The sequence below is a fragment of the Falco naumanni genome, chromosome 3 (assembly GCF_017639655.2).
Source record: "Falco naumanni isolate bFalNau1 chromosome 3, bFalNau1.pat, whole genome shotgun sequence".
Classification (NCBI taxonomy): domain Eukaryota; kingdom Metazoa; phylum Chordata; class Aves; order Falconiformes; family Falconidae; genus Falco; species Falco naumanni.
In genome coordinates this window covers 33,895,063-33,914,016 of record NC_054056.1, presented here as the reverse complement: position 1 = coordinate 33,914,016, position 18,954 = coordinate 33,895,063, and the positions used below count along the sequence as shown (strand labels likewise).

The following is an 18,954-nucleotide window of genomic DNA, read 5'->3' as shown; positions in this document are numbered from 1 at the left end:
TAGCAGCAAGCCATATATTACACACACACACACTCCTTGGCCCATGTCCTCTAGTGAGTGACTAGAGCCATTATTTCTCCTGGGAGAAGGGCCTTCTCTAATTTCCCTCCAGGTGATGAGAAGCAACTTAATTCTTCAACTTAATTCTCCAAATGGATGTCATCTCTCACTTGCTTTGAGACACCTTTCTGCACGAACCTTTATTTAGATTTCGATAAAATGTTTTGCTGAAGTCTGGCTCTTCCTTGCCTGCTGTAGGCAGGTTTCAGAAGAGTATTTTTCCTTTTAAGCACAGAGAACAATAGAGAGAGTAGAGCCAGGTTTTAATTTTTAACTTCTGTAACCCAGCAGCGTAGTGTTCTCAGTTTAAACTGGCTCCTTTCAAAAGCAGCTCTATTTACAGTCTTTAGACTCCTACACTATATCTCGCTTTTGCTTCTGGGAACTGGACTCACAGGGGAACAACTGCAAATCATTTCATGTAACACGCTGCACTGAGAAGAAAAATCCTCAGTGGGGTTTCTGTTAGTACAATTCATCTTTCCCCAGAGTAACAGCAACTTGCTCATGACCTGAAATTTATTGCTGCTTCTACAGGGGAAAAATACAACTCAAAGCGTGTTAGTACACATATAAACAGCACTTACGCTGTGTTTGCTAGAAGAGACACCCCGGATGAAGAATTAAATTGCAATGGCATTGAAATGGAAATTTACCAGTCATCAGAGAGGTTGTTATCTGTGTAAGCAGTTTGCCTGAAACTGGTCCTTTGAGAACACGTGACTAGTCAATACTTGAAAGGAGACAGAAATTGTGTTTGCAAGCTGCAGCCTTAACAGAATCCAGAATTCTGAAATTCTGCTGTAAAAAGAGGCAACAAATACATCTCTCTTCATGGGAAGCAATTGAATGAAAATAAATCTGTAGCATAAAAACCAAAAGGTAGAGAAGTGTTTAGTCTTGAATGGTACCAAATACAGTCATTGTGAGATGCGAAGAGAAGTGGGGGGGGTGATTTCAGGGGACATTTTTTTCCCAGGACTGACACTGCCTCGCACCTCCGCTAGAGTGGGGATGTTGCACACCAGTCTGGTAGCTTTAATGGGTACTGATTAAACTTACGGGTTTTCATGCTCTTTTGATAAAAGTGCTTCAGATATCAGCATCTCCAAGAAGGAAGACAGAAATATCTTAATTATTTTTGAGGAAGCTGAAGCAAAGAGAAAGCATTACTGCACTTAAGGGTTGGTACAGGTAACTACAGAAGACAGTCTCTGTCCAGGGCATATGCAGGTGGAGGGGTGAAATGGCTGCAGTACAAACATACTACGTCAAACAAGTGGAAGTCTGTTTTGGCCTTCTCTGTGAGGAGTTTTTAGGTGATACAGTCTTGTGGACTTTTCATTTATAACCTATGAAGTTGGCTTCAGTCACATGGGCAGTATTACAACAAATTCATAAAGTTCTCATTCTGCATTTCCTGCTGAGTTGTTTTTGGATCATACGGGTATTTCCACCCCAAAAAAATAAAACTGATGAAGGTTATTCAAGATTTTATATGTACGTAGTGCATAGCATATAGAAGCCAAACAACCTCCATCCCCGAAGGTAACACTCCACAATCGCAAATGGCCTCTCAACTGCTGATGTCTGCAGCTCACTGTAACCAAAAAGGTTTGGCCCCGTTACCCTGCAGTCTGGCATGTATGCTGCCTTTCCTTTACAGTATTTGTGCACACAGAAAATCAGCTCCTACGAATCAAATTACTCCATGAGGGCCACAGTAGATGTATGTTAATCTTCCAGCCCTGACTTCCTATGTGTAGAATTAATTTAAAAGCAAATCAATGAATTCATTGAGTTGAAATAATTTTAAAGGCCCCTCCCTGAGGACGCTTTTATTTGTAGGTTTTGACAAAAGTCTGGAACTGCCAAAAACTACACTGATATTTTTGGGGTTTAAATTGGTTTTAGGAGAAAGTATACCTTCTGTATTTTAATGCAGAGTTTGACTCATAAGGAGAATCGCCTGTAATCACAGATAGGAAACCAGTGGTGTAGTGATGCCATGAGAGAGCCTACTGAACTGGTAGCTAGCTAGTTTACTTTGCAGAAGTTGTGGGAAAGAAACTGTCATTTGTGTCTTTTCAGGGTGACCCTCTTAGTTCAGCAGTAAAGTGAAGTTACTGATCTTAATGCTGTAACTTCTGGCACTGCCTTTAACTGTCCCTGAACGTTTTGCAGAAGGCTTTTCTTCTCTGGGGGCTGTTTAGTTACCTGCAGCCTCATTTATATTTACTTTCCTGTTTGAACCATTCTTTGTGGCTGCGTTGATGTTGTATGGCATTGGTTTTAATCTTATAAAGACATATATATGCATGCCTTTTCGTAACTCCTCAGCAGACAGAAGAGTGTTGTGTTAAGAAATTTATAGTCCTTTCCTGTGATTAACAGGTTAAGAAGAAATAACTTGCATAGTTCCCTTATCATGTTTGGGTTTGGGGTTTTTTTCTGAAATTCCCACATAGTTGTGGTTTTGTCCTATTTTGACACTGAGAACTGCAAATCAAATATAATTGATGTGAACTGTTGCTAAAATAAGATCTTAACTTTTAGCCTGAGAAAATCCCACCAAGGCATTACAATTTGGCATGGCCTGAGAATGCTGAGACTTAAACGTTCTTTTATTAGAGAGTAACCAGAAATACTGGGGAAAAAATGCATTATGTTCCAGTTTGTCAACATATGCATCCTGTCTGAAAAGTCCTCTTGACATTTCCAAAGATTTCAGATGGACTGTTTATTAGGAAAAAATTAATTTGCTTTTGAAAGATTCTGATTTTCTGCAGGATTTTAACGACATACATACGTTGTTAAATGTGTTAAATCTTAAATATGTGTCTAATGAATAGAATAGTAAGTAGAAAAGGCTTTGCTTAAACTTGCATTTTAGTTTAGTACAGTTGGCACTTTCACTGAAAAAATAAAATTTTAGAGCACTAACGTTTGTTTGCTTCAGAAGTCGCACCATACTGTGAGTATGAAACACATTTGATGATAATTTGTCCTCATAGTCAATCACTGTTTAGCCTCAAGGCTTGGAAAATATACTCACAAGTTACAACTTTTTCAGATAAAGCTGAAACCCTAAATCTCTAATTTCCCAAGGGCTTCGTGTTCTGAAACAGTCGTACACTGCACAAGAGTGTTAAGGAGGGCCTTTGTAGGGATTTCACTCTTACTTGTGATGTTCAACTTCAGAGCTTCACAACCAAGTAGATGTCTTGAGGGTTTTCCCCCCTCCAGCTCGTCTCCCTGGTGTGTCTATATCCTCAGTACATTTATGTCCCAGCAACTGCCAGAAATGTTCTCCATAAAAACGCAGGCGTGCCGAGCACCTCAGCACCCACCACCCACGTTCCAGCCCCTTTAGCTGCCTTTCAGAAAGGATCGTTCTCCATCCAGCCAAGAAGCTCTCTGGTATGGCCAGTACCCTGTATCAACCCTGGTGGAGGTATAAGGCTGTAGCAGGTACTGGAAAGATAGAATGGTGTGCTGTGGGGCTCTGAAATGGGGTGTAAACAACAGAATGGGTCAGTTTGGGTGTGAGGCTATTTTTGACCTAGGGAATGTTGCATTAAACACACCTGAAAGATATCAGGATTAAAAATCCAGTAATGCATCGCAATGTAATGCCAACATGAGGGGCTAAAATCAAAGCTCTTACTGCTGTAGAAGCATGAGAATTGCTGGTAAATAATATTTAAAAATACAATGGGAGTTTAGTCATAACTCACTGTAAAATAGTTCATCTTTTGGAATTTCCACAGCTACACAAATGAATAAATCAGTGTCATTCACTGAAACAGGAGTTGTTAGAGTTTATTAGAACACAGTCAAGTCACTAGAAATGTAATTCGGCCTCTTACTAGTTATTGGACGCAAAAGCATGTTGAGTATTTCTCTGTTGTTCTTTGTATTCCTAACTTTCCAAGTGTTGATGGGGCAGGAGGAGGAAAAGAGCTTGCATTTATGCACCACTAAAGATTTTCAGTCCTTAAGTCTAAGATGTAAATATGCAGATCACTGAGATGCAGGTAGGTTGTGTAGCTGTGCACCCTTTACTTTGCCATTACCCATTGGCACTTGGTATCTTCGCTTTCAGGTCAGATTCTTGGAGACGCCTGGGCAACACCACTGCCTTCCACAGCTTCACTTTGCAGGGGGTGGTCAACAGCACTCCGTATTTTTGTTGGCAATGTGTAAAGCAAGTGTTTGTCAAGTTAATAATGCTAATTTTAGTAAAATTTTATGTGTATTTACAATCTTTCTGTGAAATGATTCTTAGGCTGTGTCTAGGTGGGTGTATAATGTTTGTGTACCCGAAGTCTGCTCAGGTACTGCACATTTGCTGCACATCGTGGCTTGGGTAACTGAATTGTTGCTGTGATATGTATGAGGTTATAGAATTGGGCATGTAGAGGGTTTAGAGGCTGAAAGGGAGGACCTAGTTAGTAAAGACAAGGAGGGGAGGAGGTGGATATTATGTCTGTTAATTTTTTTCTTGCAAGACTAGAAAAAAATGTTATTTGGACTAGTGTGTATTTTTGTATTTCTGAATCATCTAAAATGCTAAATGTTCCATTATCTTTGGAGTCTGGTTTAGGGTGCATTTCTAGATTAATAAATGGTTAAAAGTGCAAAAAGCATTAAAGACCTCTGTGATAAAATAGTATTTGACTATTTCCAAAGACTTTGGGCACTTCCCTGGCTAGAAACAAACATGAAATGAAGGCAAATTGTGAACATTAGTGTAGTTAGTCCTATGCTTAGATAAACAAGGATAGCTGTTTGCTTTAGCTTAAAAATGTAATGTGAATCGTGGCTTACTTTAGATATCTAATGAAGTATCTAACATACCCATATCAAATAAGACTTCAATCAGAAAAAAAATCCTTCATCATAATAAAGGAAATAAACTGGAGATTGTCAATGGTAACTTTCGTCATAAACTTTGTCACAAATTCCTGAAGAAATATTGGGAAATTGCTTGCGTGTGTCTGCTTCAGTTCTTCATGTTTAAGATGGGGTTAAATATTTCCCTGTCTAGTATGATTTGTCTATTTTTAATCTGCAAGTTCTTTAAGGCAGTGACTGTCTCTGGCTGTGCTTCACTCAGTCTGCAGAAGACTGAATGAAAATCCAAAGTATAAGGTCTTCTGACAGATTACCAACATGAGTATTTTTAATAATACAAGATCAATATTAGTGTATCTTTGCAAGTTCCGTCTGCCCTTCTGGCATTTTTAGGGTCATTTAGCAGGTCACGCAAGTTGGAATTATTCTTTAGTGCTTCTGGAAAGAAAGAAGAAAAGGGATCCAGAGTAGCTTTAAAGAAAAAGTAGATATATTTATCCTCTGAAACTAACCCTACAATCAGTATTCACACACTTAAAATAGGAAATTTTCGTTCTTATGCTGTGTGTGTCCATTTTATGTGCATGTGTATGTATATATGTATACAGGCATATGAAGGAGGTTGTATTTACAGCGGTGTAGACCATTTTCATTAACTCATCATCCAGTCTCATAAGAGAGTGAATTGAAGAGTCAGATAAATCCTTTTTTTTTTACGTGCCAGAATTAGTGCACTAGAAAAGCATTTTCATTTTGCTGAACGTGTGTCTTCAGATCAGTGTTAACATTTGTTCCACATCCAGTCTTTGTCTTTCTATGCAATTAATGTTATTCTCAAAGAGTACCAGTAACATACCTGGATTTTCTGGGGAGGTGAGAAAAATAACTGGTTTCTGTGTGAAAAAAAATTGTTGTAGTCTTATTTTTACATTTTAACGGCTGAGCCCCAGGTTCCTATATCTTGCTTAAAACATATAAACCAGAAATTTGCTTGTTGGTTTTATTAGGAGAATAGTGCATCTGGATGTCTTTATTAGCTTTCTGTATCCAAATGCAGTGTTTAAGGAGCTCCAGTAATTGGCCCCATTTGCAGGCTTGGAGAGTGAGCCAAGTACATATAAGCCATCCTCCGGCAGGAAGCGGGAATTAATGTGCAGCATTTCGCATCCTGTGGTTGAAATTTTCTGTTGGGAAGCAAACTGTTTTTTTTTAAAAAAAAACAACGCCCAACTTTTGCTGCCTTTTAAGAAAATTTAAATGCAGGTTTTCCAATGTTGTGTTAGGGAAATGGTACTATTGATATTTATAACAAACATTTTTACACATGTGCTGAGAATGGGTGGTTGAGAAGCAGCCGAGAAGGCTGCCAAGAGTTTCAGTAGCTGCAGTTGCAGAAGCACGTAGTCGCAGCAGCGGGGGTGTATAGACTGGAATGAAATGACATCTGTATTTGTCAGTGTAAATTTTTAACAGGATTTTCCTGTCTTTAAAATGATTTTAAGCTAGGTTGCATGAATCGGTAAGCGGAGTATAGAATGAAATTTGTATTTTCTGTTTTAGAAGCCTGATGTGCGGCTCTCCAGAGGCAGCATCGACCGAGAGGATGGAGGTCTCCAGGGCCCAGTAAGTATGTGTGGGATCTTTTAATCTCCAAACTCTTTCTCGAGTTTCCTGGTAGAACATGTTGTACGCTGTCTTGATTGTGGGAGATTATTTAAATTTTTTGCTAAACGTTTCCACTGTTATTACATAGTTCTGCAACTTTCCAAGAGGCTCAGCTTCTGCGGGAACAGCAGCCGTGGCAAACTTGTTCATGCAGCATTTTGGGGGATTTGGGGGTTGTTGTTTTTTTTCCCTTGAAGCTGCTGTTGAAACAAATACTAAAATGTTTCCACAGTTGTGTTGCAATAATTTTTAAATGTTTGTGTGCTGTATAATTGGGCCTTTTATTTAAAATTGTGGAGAGGTTTCTGAAAGTTCTGTCAACAGGAAGCAGGGTTAAAATAGCTTTTGCAGTAGTTTAAATATCTGAAGGGTTTTCTTAAAAGGAATTTAAATGTTACTGTTGTATTACCCAGAAGTCTGCTTGGGGTAAATGATCTGCTATGAAACAAGTAGAATAAACCCCATAGTCATTCATTTATTGCTAGACAACAGCTGCAGCTGTGGTATTCTTTCTTACTGGCTTAACTCTCGTCTGTTTAACTAAAAATGTCTCTCCAATTGTTTAATTGCTGTTGGAATCTCTGAATCATACTGATTGAAAAGGGAGGTTAGGCTAGGGACTGTTAATGATAGAAACCTGATGCTTCATTTACTGTTTGTCCCCAGGGATCACCTTTAAAATAGTTAATATTTTAAATTTACTTTCCTAGTTCATTTGGGATGCAATTGTAAATTCCTGGATTGGCTTCAGTATTTCTTTACTACCTAAGAATTTAGGGACTCTTCCTGCCTTTGCAGCCAAAGTACAGTCATGAATGAGTATATTAATGACACACCGCAGCATGGTGTCTAGAGACATTCATGTCTGGAAGCTGCTAAGATCATCTTCCATGAAATTGGAGAAGACTATTAGTTATTGTTAGGTCTTTACTATTGTTGCATCTATATATAAGAGCAAGTAAAGTATAGCTGCATTTTGTGCCACTCATGAAGCTGCTTTGAGATAACATGGAGATTTTTGAGTTACGTCAGAGGTTTGATTCAGGTGGCTGTCAGTGGCAGTGGGTTTAAAGTACAGCTTCTTGCAGCAGCTGGTTTCTCTGACTGCTCCTTGAGTTCAGCATGACTGCCTGGGGTTAGAATAAAAATGACAACACCCAGATCCCAATCTACTTGTAGGGGAAGTCCTTTCTTCCCAGAGGAGGTAGTACAATTTCACACCCCATTTGAAAGAGTGTGAAGAAAACACTTAGTGATCACTGGCAAAATTAATTCTAAAAGAGAATCTAATTCATAACTACAGTCCTAGTTCCAGAACTTGGTTTTGCGGTTTTATAGTTCTTACTATGTTCAGAACATAACTCTGAATGGCTTCATTTGCAGTGGGAAATGTCTGTGAGTCAATTTCTATTTCTCATGAAGAAGATGAGAAATAAATAGGCAGTGGTAATGTTTAGGAGAACTAGGATTAAATAATTGCCCGGCATTACACGGAGATTTCTGTGACAATGGCGAGGACAGAATCCAGTTCACCAAGGTCATTTATGTCTTCCCCACACATGCCTTTTTGTTTGATCGGTCGTTGTGGTACTTGGTAGGGTTTAGAGCAGAAAGCACAGCAGCTCTGATTCCTGCTCAGAGCAGCAGCATCTGCACAGTTCAGGGACGCTGGGAGGGAGAAAAGTTGCCACAAGCATTTTAGTGGTTCGTAACTGATGAGCACGTGGCTGTATAACTTAGTGCACATTCTTTTGACATACTTCTGATACACAATTTTTTTAGAATATCATCTATGAGACTTACAGGAACTGGATTTCTCTCTAATACATTTTTATGCAACCTTACTTTCTGAAAGTTGGGCTTCTTGCCACCATTTTCCATAGTAAACTGATAGAAATTAGCTTGAAGTACAGAGTTAGTATGGGAATTTTCAGTTCATGCAGTTAAAATTAGGCAAAGTTTTGAGCAGCTGAAAGCAGGCCTCATGAAGCGCTAGGCAACCTTAGCCATAGGAAACATTGTCAGATCTGCTTGTAGTTTTAAAACTAGTTTTTAAATTTCTAAAAATGCCAGGCTGAAACTTCAAATAAATGCTGAACTACAGTTGTGAGTATCCCTCCAGTTCAATAATGGAAAGATGAGTGAGTTGTTGAGGCATGAGCTTCTCGTTTCGGTTGAGGACCCTGTGCAGACTTGCTGCATGCTGTTGGGAAGGTTGCTCGGTATCCTCATAGTCATCTAGCACTGAAATGAGGTGGTGGTGGAGTTAGAAGCTAAGTTATAGTAAGTGCACTGCTGTTGTCCCTGTTACCTGGCTGTGTTCCTGAAAACAGAGAATGTGAGATGTTCAAGAACAGTTGCATAAAAGGTCAGAAAAGAAAGTCAATGTATTAACATTTTTAGGTGGTGATTTATAATAGCATTGACTAAGAGTGTCATCCAGATGCTCCTTGAACTCTGCTGACAGGCTTGGTGCTGTGGCCACATTCCTGGGGAGCCTGATCCAGTGACCAACCACCCTCTCAGTGAAGAACCTTTTCCTAATGTCCTGTCTAAACTTCCCTGATGCTGCTTCATTCCTTTTCCTTGTGTCCTGTTGCTGGTCACCAGAGAGAGAAGATCAGCATCTCCTCCTCCACCGCCCTCCTTATGGAAGTTGCAGACTGCGATGAGGTTACCCCTCAGCCTTCTCTTCTCCAAGCTGAACAAACCAAGTGACCTCAGCCACTCCTCACAAGTCTCGCCCCTGAGGCCTTTTACAATCTTGGTTGCCCTCCTCTGGACACACTCTGATAGTTTGATGTCCTCCTTCTACTGAGGCACCCAAAACTGCACATAGAACCCGAGATGAGACCACACCAGTGCCATGTAGAGTGGGACAGTCACCTCCCTCCACCAGCTCGCTATGCTGTGCTTGATGTGCCACAGGACACAGTTGGCCCTTTTGGCTACCAGGGAGACTGTTGACTCATACTCAACTTGCCATAAACCTAAACCCCCAGAGCTCTTTCCATGGGGCTGCTCTCCAGCCTCTCGTCCCCCCCATTTGTGCATATAACCAGGATTACCCCACCCCAGGTGGAGAATCGGGCACTTGCTTTTGTTAAATTCCAATGGTTGGTAATTGCCCAGCTCTCTAGTCTATCCCAATCTGTCTGTAAGGCCTCTCCACCCTTGAGGGAGTCCACAGCTCCTCCTAATTCACTGTCTTCAGCTAACCTACTTAATGAACATTTGATTCCTGTGTCCAGATCATTTATAAAAACACTGAGGAGCACTGGCTCTGAAACTGAGCCCTGGGGAACCTCACTGGTGACTGGCCACCAGCGTGGTGTAACTCGATTTACTAAACTCTTTGAGCCCAGTCTATCAACCAAGTGCTCACCCAATATATTACGGACATGTCTAGCTGTGTGCTGGATATTTGTCCAGAAGGACACTGAGGGACAGCATCAAAAGCATTGCTAAAGTCCAAAAACACATCTACTGGCTTCTCTTGGCCAACTAGATGGGTGACCTTGTCACAAAAGGAAATTAAGTTGGTTAAGCAAAGTGCTGTGTCAGGGGTTGATTTTATATGTGTGTGGAGTGGCTGCCGTTGCTTGTCCCTGCCCAGGTCTCCTCAGCCGCTGGGGCGCAAGCTGTGGGCTTCTGGCGGGTCTTTGCTCCCCTGAGCTTCCCCCAGTTGAGGAAACCTCCCTGTGCACCATGCTGCAGCGCTCCACTGGAGCCGCTCACCTCAGTGACTGAGGTTGACATGAAGGTTGTATAAATATGATTACCAATGAAAGTCACTTCAATCTATTATTAACTATTTCCAGATAAATAAGCAAATTGACCCTGACTAAGAGCTTTGCAACAAAACCCAAAAGTAAACCAGCTGAGAAATCTGTTACCATTATGGAAACCATTCAACAGTGCAGAAATACCAGTCTTCTCAGTGTTGCACTGCCATTTCTTCTTCACCACCATGACTTCTACACTTTGATCTCTGAATACAGACTGAAAATTATTGGGAATATATGACCACGTTTGATTAATAATGAAGAATAAATTCTAATGTGGAAGCCAGGGCTGTTGTGAGCGATACAAAAGAAACGGAAATTCTTTTCTTACTCTATAAATAATATACCTGTTGTTAAGAGCTTAGCTAATGATGGTGAATAAGGATGTATTTTTAACTGTTGGGAAATATGCTGAAAATTGGCTGCTCTTAATGTTTGAGATTGTGCTGCTAAAGGTTGTGAGCACTGTAATAACTAATCTAAATGTGTATTTTATTTTATAGGCTGGTAACCAGCACATATATCAGCCTGTGGGTAAACCAGGTAAGCAGTAAATCCATATACTGTCATCTTGAATCTTTGATTACAAGTCGTCTAGCAGCAGTGGTGAACAAAGATCTATGCCAGTATTTTCTTACAAGGGGTGGATTCAGTTCCAGATAACTAGACCTAGATGTTTCGGTGCACTGTGTGTTTAAATTCCACGTGTGGTCCCCAGAGATGTAGTCAGCAAAGACAAGAAAGTGTTTCAGTCAACAGGCGGGAAGGGCCTAGAGGAAGCTGAGTCACTCTGTAGGACTTCACTGTGTGTGGAGTTCAGACATGTGAAACAAAAGTAGACACCTAAATTTAGGTTTCTCAGTCTCAAAAGTGAATCACACCCAGGATTTCTGCCATGAAATTTCTGCCAATTTTCCCAGACATATGCAGCATGTGTGGCACTTTGCTGTGGTACAGAGCGGGGTGAGTACCTCTCAGGTCTGGGGTAGGTGTACTGAGATGAGTAGCAGTTGTCCCATGAAGGAATTTTCTAAGTATCTTACTAAAACATCCGTGTTCTCAGAATCACAGGAAAACTTCATGAATTCCATAACCTTTTCTGTCTGCATTTCTCCAATAGAAATACAGATGTAAGTGTAACTCCTACAAATACTGGATTTACTGTAAAGCACATAAAGATGTACATCTCCTCTGCTAGCACAGTAAAGCGCATGTAGCCTTTGTAGTATTGACAGACCAAAATGCTGCAGGTACATCTGAATATGTTGGTCCTCTAAAATGCAGATTTTTTTTATTGATCAGATCACGCAGCTCCACCAAAGAAACCTCCCCGCCCTGGAGCCCCCAGCCATTTGGGCAGCCTTGCAAGCCTGAACAGCCCTGTGGACAGCTACAACGAAGGCGTGAAGGTACATTGCTCAGTGCCACATGAAATATGCCTCAGAAAATTAAACATTACCACTCTTCAGTTAGTTTGCTGTTCCTTAAGTGGAGACCGTGGAAAGCAAAAGCAACTAAACTTCCCAAGTAAATGTTGTCATGGGGCAAACATGCACTGGCAGCTCTCCAGGGAAGTGGGGAGTTAACCGGTAGGCTCATATCCTCCATTACTGTGATTCAGCATGTTCCTCACCTAGAACCTTTCCCAGGTGAGCATATTTCTAGTTTGAAGAGCGTACGATATGAGGTCTCCTGTATGGACTCAGCTGCCTGCTCAGCAGCTCTGTTAAGCAGGAAGGAGCGCACCTAGGGTTTCCAGTTACTCTGGTAGTACCAAAGTCTCCTATACTCAGTGACAGAGAAGTGAGACATGTCTGAACTGTGGTGCTCAAAAAGCTCTTGCTGGAGCACCGAGGCGCCTAAAACCCTCCTGGCTCTGGGGAACAAGGGAAGAGGGGAACTGGACTGTCTGACCTGTGACTGAGATACTTTCCAATGTGTTGTTTGATCTCTAGTAAATAGGTAATACAGCCAAAAATGAAACTTTAGTTTTCTAGCAGAAATGCTGCAGGATGCTGTGAAACACAGCGTCATGTCCCTATTGCAGCTGGTGCCAAGGGAAGTGCTTCTTAGGATGTCAGTCACATCTAAAATCTTGCCTTTCGTGTTGTTCCCTGCCTTTGGGACTCCAGTACCTCTTCAGGAAACAGAAACCCAAGTGACCTCAGAGCCTCCGGAGGGGATCCAGTGGAGCTATTTCTGATGCTAGGAGTTTCCAGCAGCTAGGTAGAATAGTGATTGGGAATTCTCTGTCAGTAATGTTAGAAGTGCAGCTGATCTATACACATCGTTGTTTTATTATTTCACAACCTTTGCAGCCAGGCAAATACCTCCACAAAGACTGCTGGTCTGATGGCAGTATTACTGACCAGAGCGTTAAAAGCAGGATCACTCCTGCTGCTGCTCTCATTCTGTCAGCTGATGCCATCAGTAGCACCCCAGGAGGTGATGTATTTATGTTCCAGCTATTTCCTGAGAGAAGAAAGATCAGGTCTCCATTAGAGCACAGGCTTTGCAGATACACTGCGGCAATCCCTGCTGTAAATACAACAGTTAGTGCTAATAGTACGGCTCCTCACAGAAGGAGAACCTCTGGCTATTCTAAGCCTTGCCAAGCCTGTAGTAAAGAACAGGAATCCATGTTGTGGTAAGTGCGGCTGTTGTGATAAGCCACTTACCTGATCGATCTCAGTAATCGATCTCAGTCACCGCCTGCCTGTGTCACTCTTGCTCTCGTTCTGAGATTACCAGAATATTTAAGAATTCAGTGTAAATAGACAGCAGTGGCCAGTTTGAGCAGGATTATTTATTATAAACTGATGCCAGTGCCTTTCAAGCTGCCAAGCCTCAGAAAATGCAAAAAGCAGTAACAGATGTGTACTAAACTTGGCTTCTCTAAAATTTACTTTCTAAATGCTGATACTGGAACATGAAAGATGTTTTCTGAAATATATCCTTTTCACAACAAACCAACCTTGAGCAGCCAAAAATCATCAGTAATAACAAGTGAACAAGATTCTTGTACTAAATAGCTTCTTCAGTAGAAAAAAAGGACTGATTTTGGTTTTCTGTCAAGAGTTTCTTGAAATTGGATTGTTTTATGCTCCTTCAAGAAAACAGCCCATTATTCTTTGATAGCGTATAGCTTTGTTAATGTCTGCAGTCCTAAACTGAAGACGCTTCTGAGGCTCTCATTTCAGACTTGCCATTTCAGTCTCCCTTTTCTGCAGAATACAAATTAAGAGAATTTGAACTGCTTGCCCTCAGGAGCCTTTAGGGCATGCGTCAGGAAATACATGGGTTTGTGGTACTTGCTGAGGCAAAGCCAAAGAAACTCCTGATTTCTTAGTCTGCAGAGCGGTGGTGTTGATGTTGGGTATATAAAAAAAAAATACAAAAATACGGAGTGTTAAGAAATGCAGGTGTCCATGCTCTTGAAATGTCAGGGCCTGGCTGTAGAAATTAGGTGGCTCATCTAGACTGGGTTCTTGATAGTTCTTAACCACAACTGTGATTAGTCATCGCAGACAGGAGCTGCACAGTTAGAGGACTGTGTATTTCCTCCTATCATGATTTTTTTCAAGAACAAGAAATTTTCAAGGAGATAAATAAATTTTCTTCAGTCTATTGAATACTGGATTGTTTACACAGGACATGTTGTTTCCCACCATTGCAGAGGCCCTCTACTCCATTCACCACTTTGCTGCTCGCCAGACTGGCTTGCTCCTGTCAAGCTTTGCATGATCTCTTCCCCATGTGTTTAGTAAAAAGTAAGCATGGGTGCATGGCAAATACCTCCACTTCCTACGCGGTGCACAGCAGGTTGTCAGCACACGGTGCTTCCGTAACAAATGGACCAAGAGCTAACATGAATGACTGCCGATACTGTTGAGGATGCATTTTTGTTGCAGGCTTTTTAACTGGTCTCTTATTGCTACACATGTTTTGGGTTTGGTTTGGTTTTTTTTCCTGCTGAGTTTTATTAATATTGTTTTTCTTTTTTCCCTTCTTTTGGTAAATTTCTTTAACCTTCCCCCACATTCTGCTCAACCATAGCCATGGAGGGTAAGCAGTGCGTGAGCGTGTGTGTATGTGCTCTTATTCCAAAATGTCTTTGCATGTGACTCTGCCAGAAGACTGTTTTAACTTCTCGATTGCTGAAACCAATTGGAATCACAGCCTTTCACTGGTGATTGAGGCAATTACAATGTTCTTTTTCCTTAGGTATTTTCCGATCAATATACTTGATTGCATCTCTGTAATAAGTTGTCAGTAGGCACTTGGTGAAATGCAACAAAATGGAATCACCATGCACTAAATCCTGCACTCACTCCTTCCTTAGACAAAGTTTCATCCAAGTATTTTATAGTTCCATCAGGGTAGTGTCTCAGGTGCTTCCAGTGAAACATCTCTGTAGCTAGGACCAGTTCTAGGAACCAGCAGTAACCCAGCATGGTGGGCTGAAACACGATGAGCTGTCTCAGATCAAGAGTGGGCAGCTGCTGTGTGACCAGTAGAAAATAAGCAACTTTTTAACCAACTGCTCCCACGAAGCAGTTGCTTGGGCATCCCATAGCAGTGAAGAGCTGCAGGAAACTGGGATGCTTGTAGTTCTACAGTTGAGAAGCAGAGACACTGAAGACCTTACAGAGGAAGTTTTCAATGCCTGTTTCTTTTCTGACCCAGGATTATTTTGGTCTGTCCTGGATTTAACTCTAGGCAGATCTGACTCAACAGAAGTTTTGCTTGAGTAAGGACTACTGGATTTTTAACCCATTTCTTTTTCTGATCTACTGGAAACAAACTGTATGAAAAGAGTTGGTGGGTGTTTCCCACTTCTAGTGGTGACACAATTTTTTGTTAATCTGCCGTGAATTTTCACTAACAAAACAGTATGTACTGCAATACTCTCTCTTTACTGTATCAGTATGTTAACTATGTACTCTGACATTGTTTTGGAGCACAAAACAACTTTCCCGAACAAGGGACCTGATACCTGCTGCCTTAGCAGTGGAACTTATCCATCAGTAGTGAACCATTTAGACATATCATGTACTCCCTACTCCTCGTTCCTCAAATTATTTAATTCTCTGTTGTGGGAGTTATACTGGAAGCTCTTAAGGGAAATCCTGGTGAAAAAAATAATTCCCCAGGGTCATTTCACAGATCAGGTTCAGTCAAAAGAACTAAAGGAAACTTCCTTCAGATCCAGGAGTGAGTGTGCTCAGCCAGGACTGGGGACCAAGGGGGGGGGAGGGGGGGGGGGGGAGCGGGGAGGGGCTGTTGCGAATGAGACCTTCCCGGCAGTCTGTGGAGGTTGGGAAGTTGCTGAGCCCCATCTGCTGGGGACAGGAGGTTGAACAACCCCTCTCTGCTTCCAGATTCAGCCACAGGAAATCAGCCCTCCTCCTACGGCCAACCTGGACCGTTCCAACGACAAAGTCTATGAGAATGTAACTGGGCTGGTGAAAGCGGTCATAGAAATGTCCAGTAAAATACAACCAGCTCCACCAGAGGAGTACGTACCCATGGTAAAGGTATGGAGGCAGTTCCTAAAATCAGTGTTTTATTTCTCTCCTGACTGAGGTCTTAAGCGGCGTAGGAGAAACCTTCTGGGAAGCTGGGAGTAGAAAAGCTTTGTGCTTGTGGGGCAGGTAACTCGTGGTCACAGGGCTAGCACTTTGGATGCTTTTAACAGGATTGTGGGCAACTGTGCTTTTATTCCCCAGCTTGCCTGTGCTTATCAAGGGGCAGCAAGTTCTGCACTATCTAATCTGCATTTCACTTTTTTAAGAAAAACTTTTAATTAACCCTTTGGCATCTTGCTTTGATAGTGAAACACAATTGCAGGTGGGATTTAAAGTCTCTCAGCCATGTTCTAACTCCCTTATTCAGATGAGGAACTAATTGTATCTGTTGATTCCTGCACTGTTACAATTTTCTCATCTATTCATTCCATGTTTTCAAAGTTTATTTCCTTAATTTTTTTTTCTTAGGAGGTTGGTTTGGCACTAAGAACCTTACTGGCAACAGTAGATGAGACCCTCCCAGTGCTTCCTGCAAGCACCCACAGAGAGGTACGTAGAGCTCTGCTGACCTGATGCTCAATCGTTATGTTTTGCCTCGGCCAGAGCAGCTACCTGGACATGGTTTAGCTCTCTCTGCTTTGCATATGCATACGTCTTGGCTCACTAAGCAGCCTGAACTCTCGAGTTGTAATTCTACATGACGTAAACTTTACTGGAATTGCTGCATGGGCATAGGCTTGTACTTATGCAAAGACACATGAACTGGATATAATTGAAGAGCACACCACACCACCCATAGGAAGTTGACATAAAAACCATTAGCAGTGCTTATGCAAAACCAGTATTCTAATGCAGGGCGACCATCTGAGAGTTAATTCTTAGTGTAAGCGTAATCTTTCATTAAAGTACAGCTTGCACACATAGTCATGGAAGAGGTAATTGAGTATAGGTTGGTGCAGCTGGAAGGTTTTGATGAGAAGATATTCTGTGGTAAACCTTGTTCTGGATGAGAAGTGCCAAGATCTTTCATGAGGTGGGAGTAAAACCATTGAAAGAGTGTGATGAGAAAGCCAGAAAATGGTGAGTGCCACAGAGCATCATGCCCATTTAGCTGTGCAGTAACGTGTATCTGGCTACTTGACCCCTTCTATTTTTTAAAGCTACTTTAATAATGAGTGATGTTATACACTTCCAGGTCCTAATTATCAAGGTGTTAAAACCCACTCCAAGATGTGGTTTAAAATCCATTATTGGCCATTTCGGTCTTGGTGCTGTTTAACAGTGGGCAGCTCTTGATCACCGCACAGAACAGCGAGTGTCAAAATTCCACCTGCTGCTCCATGTGATGCCCACAGAAACAGCCCCAGCTTTGCTCAGAAATAACAAGCAGGGGCTGTCGTGGTAGGGTAGGTAGCACTGCTGCTCTGTAGTATCGCTGCCACAAGTGCAATGCTTTCCAACAACTTGCACAGTTGACCGAATCTTCTCATTCCAGATTGAGATGGCACAGAAGCTGCTGAACTCCGACTTGGCTGAGCTCATTAACAAGATGAAATTGGCACAGCAGTACGTCATGACCAGCCTGCAGCAGGAGTACAAAAAGCAAATGCTGACAGCTGCTCACGCTCTAGCTGTGGATGCCAAAAATTTGCTGGATGTTATTGATCAAGCCAGACTGAAAATGATCAGTCAGTCCAGGCCGCACTAAGTACTGAGGGAGGAGTTTCATCAGTCTAAGAATTCTGCTTGCAAAGGGATGTTCTTTCACCTTCCACCAGCAGTGAGGATTAACCCAGTGTAGTTCTGGCTTTCCAGCACCTCTTGCTTCAGCAGACCTGACCGCTGTTGGTTCTCATTACAAAAGTTTAACCAAGTTTTTTTATCATAAAGCCAAGCTGGTCTGGGAATCAAAAAGTGGCATTATCACAAGATGAAGTTTGTACAGGAGTCCTCGGGAAATCACAGCTATGGAGTGCAATTCAGTTCTATACATTGCATGGGACACTCTTAGCCTGCAGCTGCAGCAGGGTTATGGTCTTGGAGCCAAAACTGCTTGAGCAGCTGATCAGAGAAAGATATTGTGAAGTGAAGAATTCGGGGAAACCTCAGGGCTGAGAATTCTTGCCCACAGTATATGAACTATCCAGACTGGAATTTTTTTATTAGAACACTTACGTCGCAATATGCTAATCACAATTTACAGAGAAAGAATAAAAAGCTATATTTTCAAGACTTCAGTCATTTCAAGACAAACTAAAGCCCTCTTCATCTTCCTACCTTTTACTTTTATGTGAATGTGTGAAGCATTTGTTTGGAACTAGCTGTAGAACACAACTGAAAACTTTTTCACCAGAATAACGTGCCAGTTCTTTTGTAGCAATGTTGTTTTCCTTGGAAGTGAAAATGCTGCTTTGTACCAGAGCAATTCAGAGCTGCATTTAGAGGAGTCTGTAACCATTCATGTCCCCCATTTTTATATAATTTATAAAGACAGATTAAAGCCATGTTGGAATATTTTAAACCCGCTGTAGTTAACTAACCCATCCTTTTGTCTATCTTGCCTGGGAGGAGTTACAGTAGAGCAGTGTAATTAGATTTTCTTTGGTTTTCAGTTATGCCATCTGTTCTGTTAAAATAAAAACCACACACTCCCTTTTTGCTGTTGAGGGATATAAATTATTCTCAGGAAGAATATAATGAACTGTACAGTTACTTTGACCTATTAAAAAGGTGTTACCAGTGAAATCCTGACTGTATCATTTTTTGTATGCGTGCACTGCAGAAGAAACCACTGCAAGTTTTCTGTGCTTGGAATTTCCCCCCACCCCCCAATCCACAAACTTAAGGATTCAGTTATGCAGGACTTAAGGAGTAACAGTAAGCATTCGAGGAGAAATGCAAGATATAAGTAGTCTTCCAGAAAGCATCTCTTTTGAGTCTGTGTAACTGACTTCTAATTACTTGGTGTCACTCCTTACACTCCTGGAAACTTTTAAAATAGCTTTTCCTAGGGGGAGGTTTCTTCAGAAAGGGGCAGGGGAAGCATAGCTGGTGAGAAA

At 41.5% G+C, this 18,954-nt stretch overlaps 1 protein-coding gene across 19 annotated transcripts in view; it reads left to right on the top strand.

Annotated features, from left to right (window-relative positions):
* PTK2 (protein tyrosine kinase 2) overlaps window positions 1-18,640 on the top strand; it is a 224,032-nt gene extending 205,392 nt beyond the window's left edge. For 14 of the 19 annotated variants that reach the window (XM_040588398.1, XM_040588393.1, XM_040588395.1 and 11 more), the window contains 7 exons: window positions 6,478-6,540; window positions 10,871-10,910; window positions 11,670-11,776; window positions 14,424-14,432; window positions 15,749-15,904; window positions 16,364-16,444; window positions 17,391-18,640. In XM_040588398.1, the coding sequence (XP_040444332.1) occupies window positions 6,478-6,540; window positions 10,871-10,910; window positions 11,670-11,776; window positions 14,424-14,432; window positions 15,749-15,904; window positions 16,364-16,444; window positions 17,391-17,603 (669 nt within the window). In that variant the 3' untranslated portion in view covers window positions 17,604-18,640. The remainder of the gene's footprint in view (window positions 1-6,477; window positions 6,541-10,870; window positions 10,911-11,669; window positions 11,777-14,423; window positions 14,433-15,748; window positions 15,905-16,363; window positions 16,445-17,390) is intronic. The other 5 variants (XM_040588383.1, XM_040588385.1, XM_040588390.1 and 2 more) reach the window with 1 other exon arrangement.
* Window positions 18,641-18,954: the final 314 nt, after the last annotated feature.